This window comes from Lontra canadensis, unplaced genomic scaffold (assembly GCF_010015895.1).
Source record: "Lontra canadensis isolate GAN:19392208 unplaced genomic scaffold, GSC_riverotter_1.0 scaffold82, whole genome shotgun sequence".
Lineage (NCBI taxonomy): Eukaryota > Metazoa > Chordata > Mammalia > Carnivora > Mustelidae > Lontra > Lontra canadensis.
The window spans coordinates 3,564,256-3,584,401 of NW_022631076.1; the positions used below are offsets into that span (position 1 = coordinate 3,564,256).

A 20,146-nucleotide genomic window follows, 5' to 3' on the forward strand; every position below is an offset into this window, starting at 1 on the left:
CTATGGCAGAAAACAACAACAACAACAAAAAAGACCCCAACCCAGCAGAATAGCTGTTCAAATCCCCAGTTTGATTAATCAAGATAGTTCTTCATTCATTTCAATATTTAGTGAGCGTTTGCCGTGGCAGGTCTCTGGGCCGGGCACAATAGGGAGGTGAATTACGAATAAGCCATTTTGCCTTTTAACCAGCATATAAACTCGTTTGGCCTTCCTGGCCACATATTCTTGATAAGCCCATGTCCTCAAGAGAGCTCTTTGGGAGCTAAGCTGTGAAGGCACATTGAAAGCCGGCCCACTTCAAGGAGGAGGCTGTGCTTGCCCAGCTTTGGAAGGATAGTCAGAACGTAAAGTAGTTCATGATGATTTGAAAGTTCCATCAGGCATTCACTGCTTCTCGGGATAACCTCAATTTCCTCACGTCATGCGGTAGGCTTATCACCTTATGTACCAGCTCAGAAAGTTATCAGGATACCTTATTTTAGTAAATCTTGTACGTGGGCTGTTAGACTTTAATTGAGAAGCTATGCAAGGTGCTGGGTAAGCAGACAGAGATCCCGGATCCTGTCCTCCACGAGGACAGTCTCAAACGAACAATGTTTTTATAAATCCTTACTAGGGAGGAAGGCGTTTACAACAACCTTGAAATGGAACCTTCCCCACCCAATATGAAGAAGACGGACATGTGACATTTTGATACTGCCTTATTTTACTAAAATAGCAACCTGGCCAAATATACTTTAAAGCAGGCATGTTTATTACGACCACGTGTTTATATTTATAGAAGTGGTGTTAATTCCCTCGGATGTTAATAGGTCTTATTCAGATTGTTCTATTTTTACTTTGGAACAAAATTGCTAAAGAGAAACATTTTAAGGCACGTAGTGATTATAGCACATGTATCAGATTATATATTAAATAAACTTCCTGAACTGAGAAGGAGCATAAACTGAAAAGAAGGTAGTTATCTTAAACTCTGTATTGTTTATATAAGATTTCTTCAAATCCATTTTTATGGATGGCTTTCCTGTTTTTCTTTTACTGAATTCCTACCATCTCACTAACAAATAAAAATCCTCTTTTTAATATGTAGCAGGTGACTTGGGATTTCAGAATGGATTTTCAGAAACCACTGAAAGACCTCCTCGCTTTATTGTATACAGTAAATGTTGTTTGTTGTAATATTGGTTTTTTGTTTTCTGGGCTGTTTTTGAGAGGTAGTCAAATAGGTGAATGCATAAGCCTTACCAACCCTTGGGCAGTTGTAACTTCCATATCAAAATGCATGAGTTTTTGCTTGACTATTACTCTGCTATACATTAAGTAATAGTTACCATGGCAACCTTTGGATCACATTATAACATTTAAATATAAGGTGTTGTGTTTCTTTATAGGAAAAGACAATATACTTGAATTTTAATGTATGGTGAAATATAATCACTACAAAAATAAATCATTTTGTCCAAGGTCAATTGAATGTTTTGGAGGTTATGCAAATTCCCAGGCAAAACTGTGACGTGCACGCATGTGTGCTTTGTCATGTCATGGGGAACACAGATATTATTTTTAATAGTACTTGATAAATACCACGTAATATTCATGAAATGCCTGTAGTTGGCCTTGCAAAGAGAAAATACTGAATTCGTTTGAGCTATTTATCAGTGGCTAATGTAGGAATAAGAATTTGAGTTTATTTGGCATCACATCATTAATAAAATTTTATCAAATGCACGTCTTATTTTTAAATATCTAGTTGTACAATACATAGCGTGCCTAGTTTTGGTCTCATGCATAGTAGAATTGACCATAGCAGGTGCTTACGCTTGTGAAAACGAAATTAGATGAGCCATTGAAATAATCCTTGTGGCAGTTCAGGAAGATGGCTACAAGCTGAAATCATTGAGATCGATTGTTGGCCAGTGTCTTTCTTCAATATGTCTCAAGACCAGCCATCTCTTGTTGCCAGCGTAGTTCTAGGCCATGGGGCTATCATCACTGTTTATGTAGGCCTGCAAATGTGGCTCTTTTTCAGTTTTTTTATGATGACTTTTCAAAATTATTATCTCAATGTATACTTTTTATCTCAAAGTAGAGTAGATGATCTCACTGCCAGTGAATCATGCTCAGCTTTTGAGGAAACTTTTAAATAGTCATCAGTGGTTTGTAATATAGGACTAAGAATTATAGGGACGTGGGAAGGAGGGTAACTATGTGCTAGACACCAGCTCTGCCGGACATTTTACATATGTTGTCTCATCCTCCTGATAACTCTGTAATAGAGCTCGCATTACTCTCTTTTTACAGAGGAGGAAAATAGGGCTTAGAGCACTTCTATTAGTAACCCCAGCCACTGAGCTAGGGTTCAATGTGATCTGGCCTCAAAGCCCTCCCTCTTTCCTCAAGAGGTTTGGAATCTACTTCTGACTTGTTACAATGTGCACTACACATTCAGACTGGAAATAAAAAGCATTGACCAAAAGTCCCTAAAAGAAAATCTTTGCTAAATGATAATTTCAATAATTTACATTTCTCTGCAGCACAATCTGTTAAGTCCCGGATTATGAAAGTTACCCTTGCCATCTTACCTGAGTTTCCAGAGTTTTTTTTTTGTTGAAACCAAGTATAATACAGAACTCAAAATAAACTATAAAGGTGCATTCCTAGACATTCAGCTGTTGGGAATAGAGACTGTCCAAAGGCTGACCTTCAGTTTTGAGCTTCGAAGTTCAAAACTGGACAGGTGGAAATATTGTGTTCTTCATTGCCCTTTGGTGTGAGATATATTCTGGGTTGCAGAGGAAGTGCCAACAGCAGCAAAATTATCGCCCCCTCCTGCTACGATAGTAAGTCAGCAATGGCCCTTCTGTGGTCAAAATGGCAGACTCAGCAGCAGCTCTTTGACAGGGATTTGCAAAAACTTCCCCATGGCTGTTCGAAATCTTATTCAGCAGTGTCTTTGAAGACCCGATTCTGCGCAGAATTCACTATGTAGAAATGACCTCAATTGTGATTTTTTTAAAAAAATGTGTTCTAAACAAATATAATTGGTAATTTTGCTCGATGTGTATTTTGCACTTAGTACTGCAAAGTCGATTAGGTATCCATACAAATATCCAGCATTCATAAGTTTTATGCTAGTTCAGAATTTTATTTCCATTATTAACGTAAAGCCTTCCAAAATTCCTGGCTTTACAGAGTCAGTTCGCCATACAAAGCCACTATACATCACTTAGGTTTGTGATGAAAGAATGGAATTGCAGCTGTGTGAGTACTAGAATACCCAAACATGAATTAGACTCACAAGCATTTGGCAATAGTTCAGAAAAGGAGCTTAATCTGGTTTCATCTGAGACTGCTTTTCTCTGTTCTACAACATCCCCCCAAGATGTTGTGTCTGATACCGGATCACAACGTAATGGGAATGACGCAAAATCAGAGAAAGCTCTGAGAAACCGGGGGCACATTTGCTTTTCCCCAGAGATAATTTTTTCTCCTACTTCTCCCCACCCCCCCACCAGATCCCAACTCTGAAATTCAAGGTCATTCACCTATTAGATGAATTAATTATAAGCCAAAAAGCAGCATTCATCGTACTCTGATCTCACTCATATCTATAATTAAGGGTAAATATAATCTTCCTTTTTAGAAATGTACCACCCACCCATTACATCTAAAGTGCTGACTGAAATGAAATAATAGTTCAGAGCAAGATGATTTTAGTTTAACAAGAAAAAAGTTGATAATTTAAGCTCGAAGCAGTGAGTTCTATTTTTGATTACCATTCAGTTATAAATCTAATTTGAGATATATGCTGCTTTTCTGTTACTCAAGTTTAATTCATGGTTTGCATTCTTGGTTGCATAAGAGAACTTCAATGGTTGATCAAGGATGTTAAAAAGCTCCCTGCCCCCCCCCACCGCCCTGAAGGAATTGGGGCAGGGGTTGAGAATGTGTTAGACTGAGACCCAGATCTGATGTAAGACAAACAAAAAAATTTAATAGAAAGGGACCCTCATAGAGAGTTCTGCATTTGGCATTTGAAGGGCTCTGGTGGGACTTTGTGCTGAAGGGTTGGTTGTCGGGGGTGGGGGTGGTGGACCCCAAGATATTTAAACCCAGTTAACAGAGTCAGCAGGTTCTATTTTTTGGTTAGGGTATTTTAAGTCTTAAGATTATTTGTCTTCGGAAGAAAATAAGGAGCGAAGAAAGGGAAGGGCTCATCACATCACGTTGCAGACAGTTAAACAAAATGCTCAACTATGGGTTTAAGATTTACAGGGTAGCTGTGCGAGATGCCACATCTTGCTTCCAGTGTTTCCTGGCGGACTCGGGCAGCTCTGTACTGGGACCCAGCATAACCACAGAGCATGAGCTTGCACAATGCGGAAACCCTGAGACCTTTACAGTCTTATTTAAGGCAAAGACGAACTGGCCTATTTTGAACGTAGGCTTTAGCTTCCAAACAACTTTTATTAAGTGAAAATTTGCGCCTCTCTCTCTCTCTCTCTCTGTATATATATATATACATATATATATACACATACACTTGTGCAGGTGAATTCATATGTAAATGAATGCCTTATCCATTTTGTGCCATATTCAATTTACCTTATTAAATGGAATGCCATTAACTTTCTAAGTTCATAAACTCAGGTTTTTTAGCCAGTGGAAATTTTTTTTTCTCTTTCTCCTCGGTAAAGAGAGTTAAACGCATGACGTAAAGGCCAAACAATAGTAAATGGTTATTGTTCATTTTACAAGTATACTCTACAATAGGAACACATATATTTTTATCTTAATTTTCCCTAGGGGGGTGATTAGGGCCCCCTTAAGTATGAGGGAATGCTTATTTTTGTTGCTTTAGAAGAATGATTCTATTGTCTGAGAGAAAAAGAAAAAGGAACAAATAGGTCTAAAAAGAAAGAAACAGGAATGTGCTTTGTGGAAAAAAAAAAGGGGGAGAAAAAAAGATTAGCGTGAGCCTTTGCTTGTGTGGAAGTGCTATCTGGTCTTAGTCCTCTGTCACTGTCCATAGTTCATGTGGCTGCACACGCAAGGTTTGGGTGCATGATTTAGTCACAACTGGCCCGTGAAATGATTTTCTTTTAAATTAACAACAGTAAGGTCAGCCACAGCCAGTGAGCGATCTCCTAGTTATCATTTTCCATTTTTCACAGCTCTGCTGTGAAATGCTGCTAAAACACAGTATAGCAAACTTGTTTGTTTTTATGTTGACCTATTGAATGCATCTACTTTCTTGGGAGTGGAAACCTTTGCCACCAGGACCAACAAGAATTAAGCAGTGGTTAAGCTCATTAAGGAGACAAGCAAGCATTTCAACATATCTGCTCAGTCCTTGTTGGAATATTTTGTATTATTTGAGAAAAAGATAAATGAAGAATGAGGAGTGATGTCTGCCTAAAATACAAAGTTTTCAATAATGTCATCTTCACACTCCTCTTCTCATGAAAGGAAGGCTTATTTGTAAATTTCCCAGACTGTGAGGAGGTTGTGATTTAAATCACTCACAGCTTTTTTTGATGGAAATTTCAAAGAAAACTTGGGCTTAAATAAAGATATTGTTAGTAAGATTTACCAAGAGTGAAATATCAGGTTCAGATTCTAAAATTCTTGAATGCCATTTATAATAAATCATTTGATGTTAGGCTGTTGGATTCCTGATTTGTACAAAACTATTGCAAAGAGCTCTGTATTTTAGTTTGTCCCTGGGTAGCATTTGGATATCTTTCTTAAGTTCGGAAGAGGCAGCAAGAGAACGTGGAGATGTCAGGTTTTTATCTGGTAAATACTCTGGCTTTATCTGGTATCGATGTGGCAAACACGGAGAGACTCGCCATGAGTTTTCGCTCAAAATGAGCCTCCAACCTAAAATCTCCTCCTCGAAGTTTTATTTTAAAGTAACGTTCGTCATGCATCCCTTGGAAAAGTCTGAAACTGGAATCAGCGAAGGCAAGCTTGTCAGTAACTGATTAGTCCTTTATATATTACTCATCCAGCACTCACAAAAATCCCTTGGAATAGAGAGGTTCTCTTTATGATATTTAGCTATATGGCCCTGGAAAGGGGAGGCTTGAATTTTTGATTTTCCAGCTTATGGGTCATATTTGACCAACTGCTTTCACTAGAAGACATGCCACTTTGTTGAGCTATTTAGGAATCAAAAAGACTGTCTTAATTTAAAACAAGGACTCTTTGTTTTAGTTGGTGACTGCCTTGTGAAATTTTTCAGTTCTCAGCGGGTTAACCAGGGAACAGGGGCAGAGTCATAATTGGCCTATTTAGAGTATTTTGCATGTGAATAGTGTGTTAGTGAAGCATCCCTAAGTCTGTTGTGAGTGACATGGTGATTAGAATTTAGATTAGGGAAAACACATTCTGTACTTTATCAAGGACAGTAATTAGTTCAGTCAGTAAAAGTTGATTACAAGTAACGATAAAGTTAGATTTTTAGTACTTAATTTTAAAATTTCTTTATTAAACAGTAAATTTGTTCTTAATATAAATGGTCGTATCTACACTTGTTTTCTTGCATATCAGACTAATTAAAAGAACAATGTGTTCAATGCAGAGTATAATCAGGCGATTTATATATTATGGGTAAGTTTTTATGTAGTTTTTAGACATTGTAATATTATTATGGAATCTTTCGCGTGTCATCCTTTTCGAAAGTTTAGTCATTTATCACCCTGTGGTAAGTTCATGATATTTGTGAAAGTTCTCTAGGGCTCAGGTAAATGTTTAATCTGTGGGGATGTGTTTTAGCTTCCAGTAGTCCTCAAGAGGGCATTCTCATGTCCTTTAATTTGTTCCTGTTAGCTTAGAATGCCTCTATCTCTGTGATTCTGGAAGTTAGTGTGAGATTTGAGTTTACGCCCGGCTCCGCTGGCATTTTCTCTTCTGTGGGTGCCGTGTAAATCCGCGGAGGGTAGAGCTGTGCCAATGGAGAGAGGCAGAGTCCTCAGTGGACGGGAGCGTTCTCCACTCACCCCCAATGTGAGCAGCGGGGGGAAGTTGTGCATGCGTCCAAAAAATCACATTCTTCTTGGGTTCTTGTGAAGGAAGGGCAGGGATAGTTCCCAGAGAGGAGCCCAAGTGTCGATTAGAAACAAACAAGCAAAAAAAAAAAAACAAAAAACAAAAAACAAAAAACCCCCAAACCACGAGTCTGACCTAAATGCCCTCTTCTTAAAAAAAAAAAAAAAAAAAAAAAAATTAAAATGTGAGCTGTCTTAAGATGAAAATACTATTGAAAGAGAATCACCTTCTTCCACCTTCCTCTCAAAAGCAAAGAATTAACAACAACAAAAAAAAGAATCACAAACTTTGGGCTGGCTTCTGAGATTGCTTTCCCTTTTGTTTGGTTGTTTTGTCATTGTTGCAGTTTTACCAGATGCTGTTTTGTTTATTGCCTGGGTTTAAGTACTAACAATCAGTTGGGGGGGTGGTGAATGCGGAAAAACTAACCTTACATGTTTGTTTTCCCTTTTTAACCTTTTAGCAGAGTCTCCTTGGAGGTGACATGGATATGGGCACCCCAGGAACCCTGTCGCCCACCAAACCTGGCTCCCAGTATTATCAGTATTCTAGCAATAACCCCCGAAGGAGGCCTCTTCACAGTAGTGCCATGGGTAAGGTATTCCTCTCTCTGAATGCCTGAGTGATTATTAGTCGTCTTTTTCTTTCTTCTCTCTTTTAATACCACCCTTCTCGCCCTACCCTCACCCCACCCTCCAAAACCATAAAATTTTCCTCAAATGTCAGGCTCGTGACCACCCCTCCCCGGTAGTACATTGGATGGGTATGTTAACAACTTCTAGTAGCAAGAGAACTATTTTGGTGTATGCTTATTTCTTGTTTTCTCTTGGCTGCCCATATAAGGCAACTTAAAAAAAAAATCAAAGCTTAAAAAAAGTTAAAGATCTTGATTTTTACGAAAAAGGCAGAATTTGATGTCTGCCAGAATAAAATACGATAGCGGTACTGACATTTTGCTAAGGTAACGACTTAAGAAAATCTGGTCTAATGTAAATGGCTTCGTGGTGTAATCTGTTTTAGTTAGGAAAATGGGCATGCGGGGACCTCACCGCCCCTCTTCCTTTTCTTTCAGAGGTGCAGACAAAGAAAGTTCGAAAAGTTCCTCCAGGTTTGCCATCTTCAGTAAGTACTGCTTGTTTCTGTTTTTGCATATTTTTTATTTTGTTGTTTCTTACTGATGCGAGGGAGAGGGGAGTGACAAGGTGCTAGGCGCCAGAGCTGCACGTTTCTCTAGAATATAGCTGGGGTAGGAGCGACCCGCACGTCCAGCCACCTGACCCGTGTGGAGTGATTAATTGCATATCCTGGAAGGCTGGGTGGTTGTGTTGATACTCAGCAGGTTAAGCTTCGAAGAGAGCCTTGAAAAGGTGCCTGAAGTTGGAGGAGTTTTACCTGTACAGGGCTTTCAAGAGAATGAGTATTAGTTTCATCTGTTGGTTAAATTCTTTGTCGGTATTATGATGATTTGTGGATTTGCATGCGAAAGGAGATTTGTGGAGAGGATTTAGGAAAAATTTACATGGGTTTCAGCCCAGAGTGCAGAGAGAATGTCTCTATTTTCTAGAGAGGTGACTGAATAAAAGCTTCAGAGGTAGCCGCATCAGTAGCCATTTGTGTCAGGAGTACCAGGTGACAACCAGAGGAAACATCTGTAACCAAGAGCATTCTGGGTCTTTTTAATACCTGGAGCTGGACTGGGGCGCGGCTGAGGTCCTTCTAGTCTCCAACGTAGCAAAAGGCTGTTGTGATCACAACTAAATAAGATCTCTTTATTTTCAATTCTAACATATATTTTCAAATCTGAGTTCCTAGATGGTTTTGTTTAATTTGGTTTAGAACCAGTCTTTCCCTAACGAGCTTCCTCCTTACGTAGAATAAAAATATGAGTTCCTCTCTCCTTCCTTCCTACCTTCCTTCTTTCCTTCCTTCCTTCCTTCCTTCCTTCCTTCCTTCCTTCCTTCCTTCTTCCCTTCCTTCCTTCGAGATAGATACAGGTATAGATACACAGTTTTGATTTCATTTAATTTAATTCTGGGCTCGGTAGGGCACTAGTATTCTTTGAAAAGAATGCTAATGAGCCCTATTGTAAGTTCTTCTCCTCTGAAATAAAATGATATTTGGGTTTCTGAAAACATATTACCAATCAATGCTCGCATATTAGTTTTACTTCATTTTTAATAAATTAGGAGAATAATAGGTTTTGCAAATGAGCTAAGATTAGATTAACCCAAACACCTGTGTATTTGACTTGATTTCAGTTCAGCTCATCCAAAAAATTATTAAGTGAATATATCAGAGTGAGTCTTTATCAGGAAAAAAACACAAATTTTGTATGCTGATTATCATAGACTTGGTAATGTTGTAGAAGCATCACAAAATTATCCATAAATATAGAAAAATATTGTGTAAATAAAACTGCCAATGGTGTATAAAATTGTCACTTTGGACTACCAGTAAGTCACGTAAAAATGTACCGAGTGGTTTATTCTTTAAATTTCTATGCTGTATTGAAATTGACTAATATCCCCTCAGGTTTTTATAAGCATATTTTAAGCTTGAAGTTTGTGGTGGATTTAATGTAGATGAAACTTTAGCTTTTAATAGCTTTTATGACAACTTCAAATGATATAGTCCTCACAGCTGTTTACATTTTAAACATGCCTGAACCTAATACAGACAGTATTAAATGCAGTAAGTGGACCTTTGACTCTTCCGAAATGATAGAATAGCTGTGTGTCATAAAAGCCATGGAAAACTTAAAGTTATAGAACCTTATTTATGCCTCAGAGTCAAATGAACTTTGTTTTTTCCAATGCTAAAATTATGCAGAAATCGACACAATTTCCAAGGAGTGCTTTGGTATGGCATTAGATAATATCTATCTCCTTAATCGTTGTCAACAATAATTTCTCCTACTTCATTGTAAATTTTTAAGTATTTCCCTAGAGCTAATTTTCCCTGTAGAAAATTTCACTGAAAATAGTTAAATAGTTTTTTCTTTGCTGTTTAGACAGTTTGTATGTTGTTGATGTGTTGTCAGATGTTTAGAAATATAAAAGTGTCTTTCCTTTCTTCCCAGTAGATCTGGAATTGGAAATTTAATTTGTATTATTTAATTTTTGGCTTTTGATGGTCAGTTCAGGATTTACTCTTCTTAGACAATTTATCTTGGCTAAATGTTTTAATGGTCCTGAAAGAACATTTTTGTAAATAGAGCCTGTTTTTGGAATGGCAAGGAGGAAAATTCAATTGGAATGGAAATTTTATCCTTGTTATTTTTTATTTGTTTTTTCTTTTTTAAGCTAAAAAGAATGACTTAGTTTGGTCGATTTTAGAATCCAGTCATCTATTTATTGTTACTACTTGGAAAAAAAATCTCAGCTCTGTTGTAATCACAATTTAACTTAGTTTATATTGGGTTTGTTGTATGTATTGGATTGCTTATTATTTACAACAAGATCCACATGCCTTACCACCACACAAAATATATATGTTTTAATTTGATCTAAAGAGTCTGCAATAGTCACTGTAGCACATTTGCCCCAGTAGACCCATATTTTCATATTTTTAGACATCTGCCATGTTTATTCTTTTTTTAAGCTCAAATAAAAATGATGACTGTAAATCTGACAAGAGACACTTCCTAAAACTTGCTTCAGTATGTGTGAATACTTTTATTACAAATAATAAGAAATTGGGGCTAATCAAAGGTTTCCTTTGGAGTGATTACGACTAGATAAAGACATTTATATGTTTTCTGCGATACATATTTACCGTGATAAATAGTAATAAATCTGTCACAATCTGTTGTGTCAACTCACTTTTTCCCCCTCCTTTTCGACATGGGCCCTTTCTCTTCCTTAACCTAAAACAAAGAAAATTTAAACTGTAACATCTGTAATCAGATATTACTTATGGCATTCCAGGAAGACAGAGGCTGGACCTCTTTGTCGCCATTAGTCTGGATCTTCACAGGAAATGAGAGCGAGGGGCTCGCCTGGCCCTGTTTTTCAAAATACTGCAGCATCTGTGGGAGAGAGGAAACATAAGCCTGGCCCAACATCATGCCATGGATCTGGCAGGATCCTCGAATGTGTTTGTGCTGTGCATTGCCTCTAAGAGACCTGGAGTCACGGCGGAAGCGTGACACTGATAGGGCGGCGGAAGAACCATCCTGCGGGGTCGCCTTGCACAGGCGCAGTGGAGGGGAGGAAGTCTGGCCCCCTGGACCGCAGAGGCCTGGAGTTAGGGCTAGGGTGATGTCTCTTTAAAGGGAAGGCTGTGCGAAATGACAACTCTCTAATTGCCCACCAGAGCCCTGCTTAGTACTGCAGAACATTTTCCAGTTCTCTGTTCAGATCGCAGTATGTTCTTTTCCATCACAGACCAGCTTCTTGTCGCCCCCATCTCTTGATGGGAGTTCGACAGTAAAGCTTCGTTGTTTGTTGACGCCAGCATTCCTTTTACCTGTCTGATTTCTTGGATCTGCACGTGAACTTCCAGTCTGATTGCTATGTCTTGGATTTCTCTTTTAAATCCTAGATCTCAAACTTAACACTTTTCAACTCTACTGCTCTTTCCAGCAGATTTCTTGTCTTTGTATAACCGCATCGTCATACATATTGAATCCTGAACTCATGCGGAGAAAAATATACCCATTAAATCACATTTTTGGGGAAAATGATCCATAATTCTTAGAAATTTACATGGAGGCATTAAAATCTAGAAAGCAAAAAATTTTCACATTGTGCTGTTCTAAAATATTTTTTTTTCCACACATACATAAAAAGCACAAAGATATGGTCTTTCGAGAACTTTATTGTGCCCACCAATATGGAAACACAGAAAAACTCCATCTTCTTATAATTTGAATGTGAAATGACATACATTTAACCAGAAACTGTTAACAACAGCAACCAATTCTACTTCGAACATGGGTGGAATTTATCTTTACTTCCAACTCAGTTTTGAAACTTCAGGGACAGTCTCACTGTCTTCCCCATTTGGAATCCCTGGAACTTTAGATGTCTCTAGAAAAAAGAAGTTTTATCCTTAGAAGTAGTTTACGGCATGTCTTATCACCAGGGATTTTTCCAAACTGAACTTTTCAGTAAAGTCTTTTTTTTTTTAATGTTAAATTACAGTTGTTTTTTCTTTGTTTGCTTATAGTTTTCAAAATCACATAGATCTGGCAAGCTTTGCATTAGGTGGTCAGAGATAATTTTGGACACATGGGTCCTAAGAACAACAATCTCTCTGATAGAAAAGATTCTAAAATAAGATTTGGGCACTCCAAGAAACTTTGAGATGAGTTAATCATTAGGTGGACTTGAAAAATAAAAATTCAGTGCGTATAAGACACCAGGCTTTACTGAGTTTCTTAACAGAAAAATGCTTAAAGAAAATAAAATCTTAAAGTTTAAATGAGACTTTCTTTTACAGAAGAGATTATTAGGAATATCAGGAAAAGTTGGGTAATGTTGATGGCATTAAGTGTCCTGTGCCTTTTACAATATGTAAAAAACCTTCATATTCAAAGGTTTTAAAAATGAGGCAGAGTTCATACCTTAAAATATTTTTGGGAAAAAAAAAATTTCTTTTTCAAACGCTTGAGGAAATCACGATGTAAAAGAGAAGTTGGTAATCATTTTTTTTTCCTTTTGGAGGCTCAGAAATTATGTATGATTGAAAACTTCAGTACTTAAAATATATCATTTCCCCATCACTTTGAAATTAATCATAAATCACAGTAATGCTATTATATGTCAGCAGAATTTTAACTTGAGGGATAATATAGCTTTTGTTACAATAAAATTTATATTAATTTTAAAATGAACTTAGTGTCAGCCACCTGGACACCATCCTTTGTAGGAAATTCTAGAGTAACCAGTTATGTGATAAGATATAAAATGAGGGGCCTCATCAAATTTCATTCCTGGAGGGGTAGATCCTTTGTGAAAAAGTGTAACCATAGATGTTTACATTAAAATCTTTGGATAGCTCACAATAGTTAACTTTAAACTTAGCGTACCCATTCTCCAACTAAAGATATTGAAATATGAAGTTCGGATATTAGAATTATGCTTACTAGTTGTGGAAATGTATAGACAGAAAAAAGATAAAGTATAATGCAATTAAATCATCCCAAACAGGACAAAAGTGTTATTCACGCAATTTACACAGAATAGGTCACGTGACACCGGGGAGTACTTTGAAAGTTGAGAAGATGTTCATCACAGAGAACATATATTTTTGTGCAATTAATATTGAATTTACTAAACCAAAGGCTTCAGAAGTTCAGCATATACATTCTTTCTTTGAAAACCAATCTTATTGTCTCCATTACAGTTAGAGGCTACGGACATTATGCTTTTTTTATGAATTGCTGGTTATGAGACAAATATAGGAGAATCTCTATATTTAAAGTTTTTATTGGGGGTTCTTAGTCTATTAAGAATATTTCATAAGCGTATGAGAGTCATCCAAATATACAACATATGTACCATTAGGCATTCCAATCTCTCAGGAGTTTGCTACAAGATTTCTGTATTTTTGTTTGGAATTTTGGAATAATGAAATCTCTTTTCCATCGTCCTCTATGTTATGAAATCTATTCCTGTTCCCCTTAAAAGGATGACTTCTGGTGTGTATATTTTAAATATAAAGTGGGAAGAAATGTAAGGAAGAAGAAAAACACAAAAGTCAACTATAGAAGAAAGGTTTGCATATTTGTGAGCTCTTCTGGGATTATCTTTACAAGTGAAAAGGATATATGTGTCAAACACTCCAATGAGACACAACCACCTAATTTCCTCCTCAATAGAGATGCCTTCCTGGCCCCCTTTGTCTGATTATTCTACCAAGCAAGCTCTTCTAAGGTGGCATGGTTGATATCTATTCCCCCCTGCCCCGTGCATATTTTTATTTTTTTAACCAACTTTTCGATATTTCACCTGCTAAGATTTATCAGGACTTTTGCTAAGATTTCAACAACTGGAACAATAGCATTTAGTATAAAACTGGCCTCCTTTGTTGAGAAAGGAGAAATACATTTCAGGAAACTCTTATTTGGAACCTTATTTTATCACTTGCACTAAAGAGTGTATTTTGGTGTGAAGCCTTGGACTCCGTCTGAGTGGTTTAATTATTAAGAAATCCAAGAAGCTTCTGTAAGGCAGCTTACCTAGAGAGAGAATTGTAACAGGCTTGCATGCATTCTGAAATTATACAAGCTTGTTTTGCAGCGTGTGGTTCGACTGTGCGTTTACTTTATGTTTGTGGAATAATATAGATGCTTGGCTCAATATTTGGTCAGGAACCATTTTTTAAAGTTCCGGTATTTCACTGATTGAACCATTCGTTTTATTTTCTAACATAGGGAAGCTTACTCACTTTTTTTTTCCTCCCCAGTCACTGACAGTTTCTGTGTTTTCAAGGTGTGTTTTCCTGATTTCGAACAATAGTAAAGTTTTTGTTTGAAAGTCCTAAATCAAAATCAGATAGAACTTGGAGGACTAAGTAAGAGTCTCTAAAAATATGTGGCAATAACCCTAAAAGGAATGAAGAGTCTCTTCAAAAATAGCAAAGTTGTATTTTCTTAAGGCAGATTAAATTCTGTCAGGCTGTTGACAGACACTTGCTTTGTTTTGTTTTTTAAATAAATTGCACTGAATTCTTAAACTGAACATAAAGTCGCATTTCCACGCAATAGCATAAGATTCTCAGCCTTGATCTCAACTGTCCCAGGGTGTATTTGTGTGGTGGAGTGTGCTCTTTTTAAAAAGGAGTAAGAGATTTTATGAAATTCAGTGCAAATTTTGTAGTTTTAAATACTTAATTATTTTATCTCAAAACAGCAGCATGTGAGTGATTCCGATTTTTTTTTTTTTTTTTTTGGTAGTTGCTGCTGTTGCATAGGTACAGAGCTCTGTGAATTTTATGCTTTGCTTGAGCTTCTACTCCCTCTTCAGAGAAATTAAGGTAGTGCAGAAGCGTCTGCATTTTGTAGGATTTCAAGGTTGAAAAAACGCTTTAAGTTTCGGTGAGAAGCACTGATTTCCATTCTGAAAAAATGTGCAAATTCGAGTTTGAAGAGAACACTTTTAGAGGTCTATATTCAAGTTGTGTGGCAACAGTCATGATCATCTTTTTAGCCTAACTTTATCATCTGAGGAATTAATCAATCCTAAATAACGCCAGTAAGGTTGAGACTTGATATGTAAGTGTTTGTTTCTAGAGTATTCGGATGAGGATCTGTACATGTATGCAGTGTCACAAGGTTCAGTTTGAGTATTCAGTGGGACAGAAGAAGAAGAAGGGCGTTTCTTAGCAAAGCCCCCTTGGTAGCAAAGTGTGAAGAAATGTTTTGGCGTGTTGCTGTGTGTCAGTAGTGTTTGCAACGATGTCGATTAAAAGGCATTTCCTTTGTGAAACATGGACTCATATTAGAAAGACTTAGTGTTCTCAGAAAAATGACCCTTGTGGTATATTTCTCACACACATACAGAAACTGTCACTGTTCCCACTTACTGTTACCATCTAGGGATTTTTTTTTTTTTTTCTTAAAAAGAAAAAATGCTGTTTTGGAGCAATTATTTTGATACCATCCGAGAAAGAGTGTCTGTCTACAGCAGCCTCCTCCTCCCCAGCCCATATCATTCTAAATATGCCTCCTGGATTATACTTCTAATAAAACTGTAATGGCTTTCCTTGTACCGATTGGCAGAGTATATCATTAGCTGCCTTGAGAAAGGAGTTTCAAGTAGGAGGCCGATTTCTTGGCATTAACGTTTTCAAGTAACCCTGTTTGGGGAATTCAGTTATTTCACAAGTGCTCAGGTGTATTAACCTAGGGTACAATAATATTTTCTGGCTTGCTCATTATGAAACAAAACTGAGTACAAAATAATTCAATAATAAGTGGGGTATAAAAACCCGAGCTTTATCATAGGAAAGTCTGAGAACTTGAGAGGTTAGCAGAGGAGATAAAAAATAAAATATGTCGCAGAGTACAGTAGTAGTCAACTCTTTTCTCCTCACCACTGAAGCTGAGGTTTTAAAAGAATGTTCATGGCCTGGGAATTAAGACTTTTTGAATCAGTTTGAAATTTGTAAGCCATTAAGCTAAATAGCAAATCAATCTGTTTCTGTAACTACTGTACTGTTTGAAAGTATTGTTCTGTCATAAAAAGGTACAAATTCTGCCATTTAATACTAAGGCATATGCTTCATGAGTGAAATTTTATTGCCAAAACCTATGGGTTCCTCATAGAGTGCCTTGATACGAATTTTATTTTTAGATATATACAACACATTGGTACATATCATCTATAGCTTAATTGATAGGTTTGGGCAAAAGGAAATGGAATTCAATGTTTTTGTTACGGGCAGATAGAGTTGGAATTATGAAATTCACATCCCAATAAGTAATTATTCTACAAACAATGATGTTTTGTTTTCTCTTCAATAAATTACACCAACAACCTAGCTGTTAAGCAGAACCCTATGATAACAAACTGGGAGCGTCCAGGTGGGAGGGAGAAGAAAGCATTTTCAGAAGTTTTCATTCATTCATTCATTTCTTTCTTCTTTTATACTTTTTCAAAGCATATTGTTCAACTAACCAAAACACTCGATACAATGAGCAACACTGAATATTTCTTTCTCCTCAGTGTCCTCTTTATTTCAATTATGAAGCCTCACCGCTGAGGTCCTTCCTGTTTAAGGAAGTTCCCCATGTTCTGTCACTTACATCCCCAGTTGCTGGGGATGACCTTAGTATTTGAAAGAGCATAAAGTCCGGCCTTTTGAGAAGGTCATGCGTTCAAAAAATCAACACTCGCAGTGAAACACAGGGCTTACTGTCCTTCAGGCTGGATTTGGGGATGCTGAGTCCCCTTACCCACTTGTAACCACCTTGAAATGGGTAAGGATCTTCTTTACATCTTTTTTTTTTGGGGGGGTCCCATAAAGGTTAAATTCACTGACGTGCATATTTCCTTGAAAGGGATTTCCAAGAATGAAGATAGTAACAAAAGTGGGGTAGTGGGATGGAAATAACACTGCACTAGAAAGCAAGACATCTTCCTAATTAATTGTCCCATAAACTTTACTAATCACCTCGTAGCCCTGGTTGGGTCACAAACCTATTTCATGGAATAAATAACACCTTCTTCAGGAGATGAGGTTGATACACTCAGGACAAACCCTTACCACCGTGCTTATCCTGAGCCAGGAACTGAGCACTTTGCCTCCAATAAATCACATTAGCGCTGACAATATCCTATGAGATGGGATAGCCTACTTTCATTCATAGCTAAAGAAACTAGACACAGAGGGGTAGAGACACTTGCCTGAGGTTACACAGCTAGTAAATGGCAGAGCTGAGATTGAGACCCTGGCAGTCTGTCTGAAGGCTTATCTGTCCTTAATCAGGATGCTATGCTGCCTGCCGCTGGCTATTCAGAACCCTTGGTAGAACAAAAAGGTCTCCACAACCTGATCCAACATATCAAGTATTTGCCTATCTGGAACAAATTAAATATTCAAAAGTTTCATCTCACTGTAGAATGACCCTCGGTACCTCTAAGGTGTTCACTGTTTATAATGTACAACTTCTGCCCAGGCAGACCCCTTAAGGAGACTAGACCATTCAATATACCATTTCTGCAACAGAGGAAGTATGATCTAGTGGTTAGGAGCGTGGAATCAACTGGGTTTTTAGTTGGCTGTGCTGCTTACTAGCCACATGGCCTTGGGCATGTGATGTAATATCCTTGAATTCTTCCCTTAAAAATGAGGGAAATATGCATTTCCCCCAAGGATATTGGGAGAAATAAATAAATGACAAAATATATGTGATGTGCTCCGTGTGGTCCTGACACATTGTAAATATCTAAGAAATGATAACCTCTAATGACAATAATAATAAGCCCCCTGACAACGTTAACACCAGCCGCAAGGTAACCTACCCTTTCTTCTAGCACTTGGGAAAAATTGAACACGCGGCTTACTGGTGTAGTTAGCAGCTGAACAGAAACTAAGACCGGGGTCCCAGCTGAGTGTAGAAGAATTCTACCTGATGGAGGTCACTGGTTTTTTTTCCCCAAAACTACGAAAACCTGCAAGCACTTTTTGTATATCTTTGTCCTTGTAGGAGTGTCTCTATCAGGCCAAGACACCTAGTCAGCTGTTTTAATCATTAGACTTATCACTCTACCAAGTTTGTGTTGCAAGTATGTACTCCATCTTTTTTCTCTTGAAATGGGACATCAGGCCAAAATGACAGAGCGCCTCGTAATATGATTCCCTCTGCCAGTAATTTGTTCATGCCTGAATCAGCCCTGCCTCTGAGCGATAAGGAGATACATGCTTCTCCTCTCATCCTCTCTCAGTCTCACTGTAATTGGTCAGAAGCGGGCCCTCCCGAGTGATGAACCACCTTTGTAGGACTGGCTCTGGTCCCCATGCGAAAAGGTCAGGCCTGGGGTTTTGGCTTCATCTGGCAAGACGAAGATGTGCTGGGTAGGTGGGAGCTTGTGGCACTTTGTTTCGCTTCTAAAGTAAAACAGAGTTCGATTTTTTTCGGACTGTTGAGGTAAATTTCTAACATGAAACAGGAACTATTTATACAGATGTTTTAAGGTAAAGTCAAAGTATTGCTGGATTCTGGCCTTTGCCACATTATAATGTGGGGGTTTTTTGGTTGTTTTTTTTCTTCTTCTTCTTCTTCTCCCCCCGCCCCCCCGCCCCCTGCTCAGGGCCATTGCTGAATTCATAAAAGAAAACTTGTTTTTGCTTGTCAGCTAAGGGAAACTTAGAACAATTTTTTTTTTTTTTTTAATAAGGGCTGATTAGTGAACTCTTGCATCGAAAGAAAAAAAACATCTGCCAAAAGGGGTGCGGGAGAGAGAGTCTGCTGTCTGCGTTCCACAGCGAATGACTTTTCCCAGCCAGTTTTCATTGACAGAAAAGCCAGGCAGTACATTAGACTCTCCGGGAAAGGTCCTTCTGGCTGGACCCCTTCCTCATGTCTCCGAACAGGACCGAGGCATGGGTTCACAGAGACAGACTCTTTCTCTGGGAAACCGGGTAGATCCGATGGAGGCACCCCTCATTTGTAGTCATTGCCACCTTGTGGATTACAAAGGATATTGGTTTTCATCAAACTTCCATTTCAATTTGGCTTTTTATGGCAAGTACACTTTGGCAGGGGATTGCTGTGTTCCTCCCCAAAAGGATCCCCGTTTGTTCAGCAACACCTCTTCTCCGCTCACAGTTCATTTATGATTCTGATGAGAGTGTTTTTTCAGGAAACACACATTTCACTTTTTGACCTAGGAGCATCTGTTAGAATTTTTTTTTTTTAATACTACTTTGGCATTCTGAAAGTGTTAATGTCTTTCATATCTGTTTAATGCTATTTAGGGATATTTATGATCACCTCTTGGTTACTCAGGGTAAAGTGTGTCGCAATTTTTTTTAAACAGACAGGAAAGCATTCACATGAGGAAACAGATTGCTTTAAACATGTGCTTCCTGTGACAGTAAAAAGAACAAATTAGATTTAACACTGTGTAATGAATGCATAAATGTGTACATTTAAGCTTTTAAAAGCTTTATGTTCAGTTCTGGTCACAACAAAAATGGAGTCACCTGTAAAAATTAAAGAGGCCTGGGTTACCCTCAGATTCCTGAAATGCCCAGAAATTGAGATCCTCACCTGATGATGCCTCGTTGGAATCATAAAAGGCCTGTTCTGTTAATGCTGGAGGGAATGAGAACATTACGGGGCACATGGAGAGGTTAAACCAGGTTAGAATCTGATTCTATGCTTTTAACGAAGAAATCAGAATGTGTTGGGGGACGAGGACAGGGGGGTAGGGGAGATGATTTTACTCCCATCTTCCTCTCCCTCTGAGAATCAAGGGAAAAATTCCATTCTTCTGAACACCCCCCAAATTCCTCTTCCTTTCAGGGAGGAAAAAAAAAAGGGAGAAAGAAAATCTGATGTTTACTTACTAGCGTCTCCTAAGATTTAATTACATAAGAAAAAGACTCCTTATGTAATTCAGTTTGTGCTCATGTATGC

The 20,146-nt window shown here is 37.9% G+C and overlaps 1 protein-coding gene across 13 annotated transcripts in view; it reads left to right on the forward strand.

Annotated features, from left to right (window-relative positions):
• The window catches only part of TCF4 (transcription factor 4), a 346,633-nt gene that overhangs the window by 216,793 nt on the left and 109,694 nt on the right, over nt 1-20,146 (forward strand). For 9 of the 13 annotated variants that reach the window (XM_032882433.1, XM_032882441.1, XM_032882437.1 and 6 more), the window contains 2 exons: nt 7,520-7,649; nt 8,129-8,178. In XM_032882433.1, coding sequence (XP_032738324.1) covers nt 7,520-7,649; nt 8,129-8,178 — 180 coding nt within the window. The remainder of the gene's footprint in view (nt 1-7,519; nt 7,650-8,128; nt 8,179-20,146) is intronic. The other 4 variants (XM_032882436.1, XM_032882439.1, XM_032882447.1 and 1 more) reach the window with 1 other exon arrangement.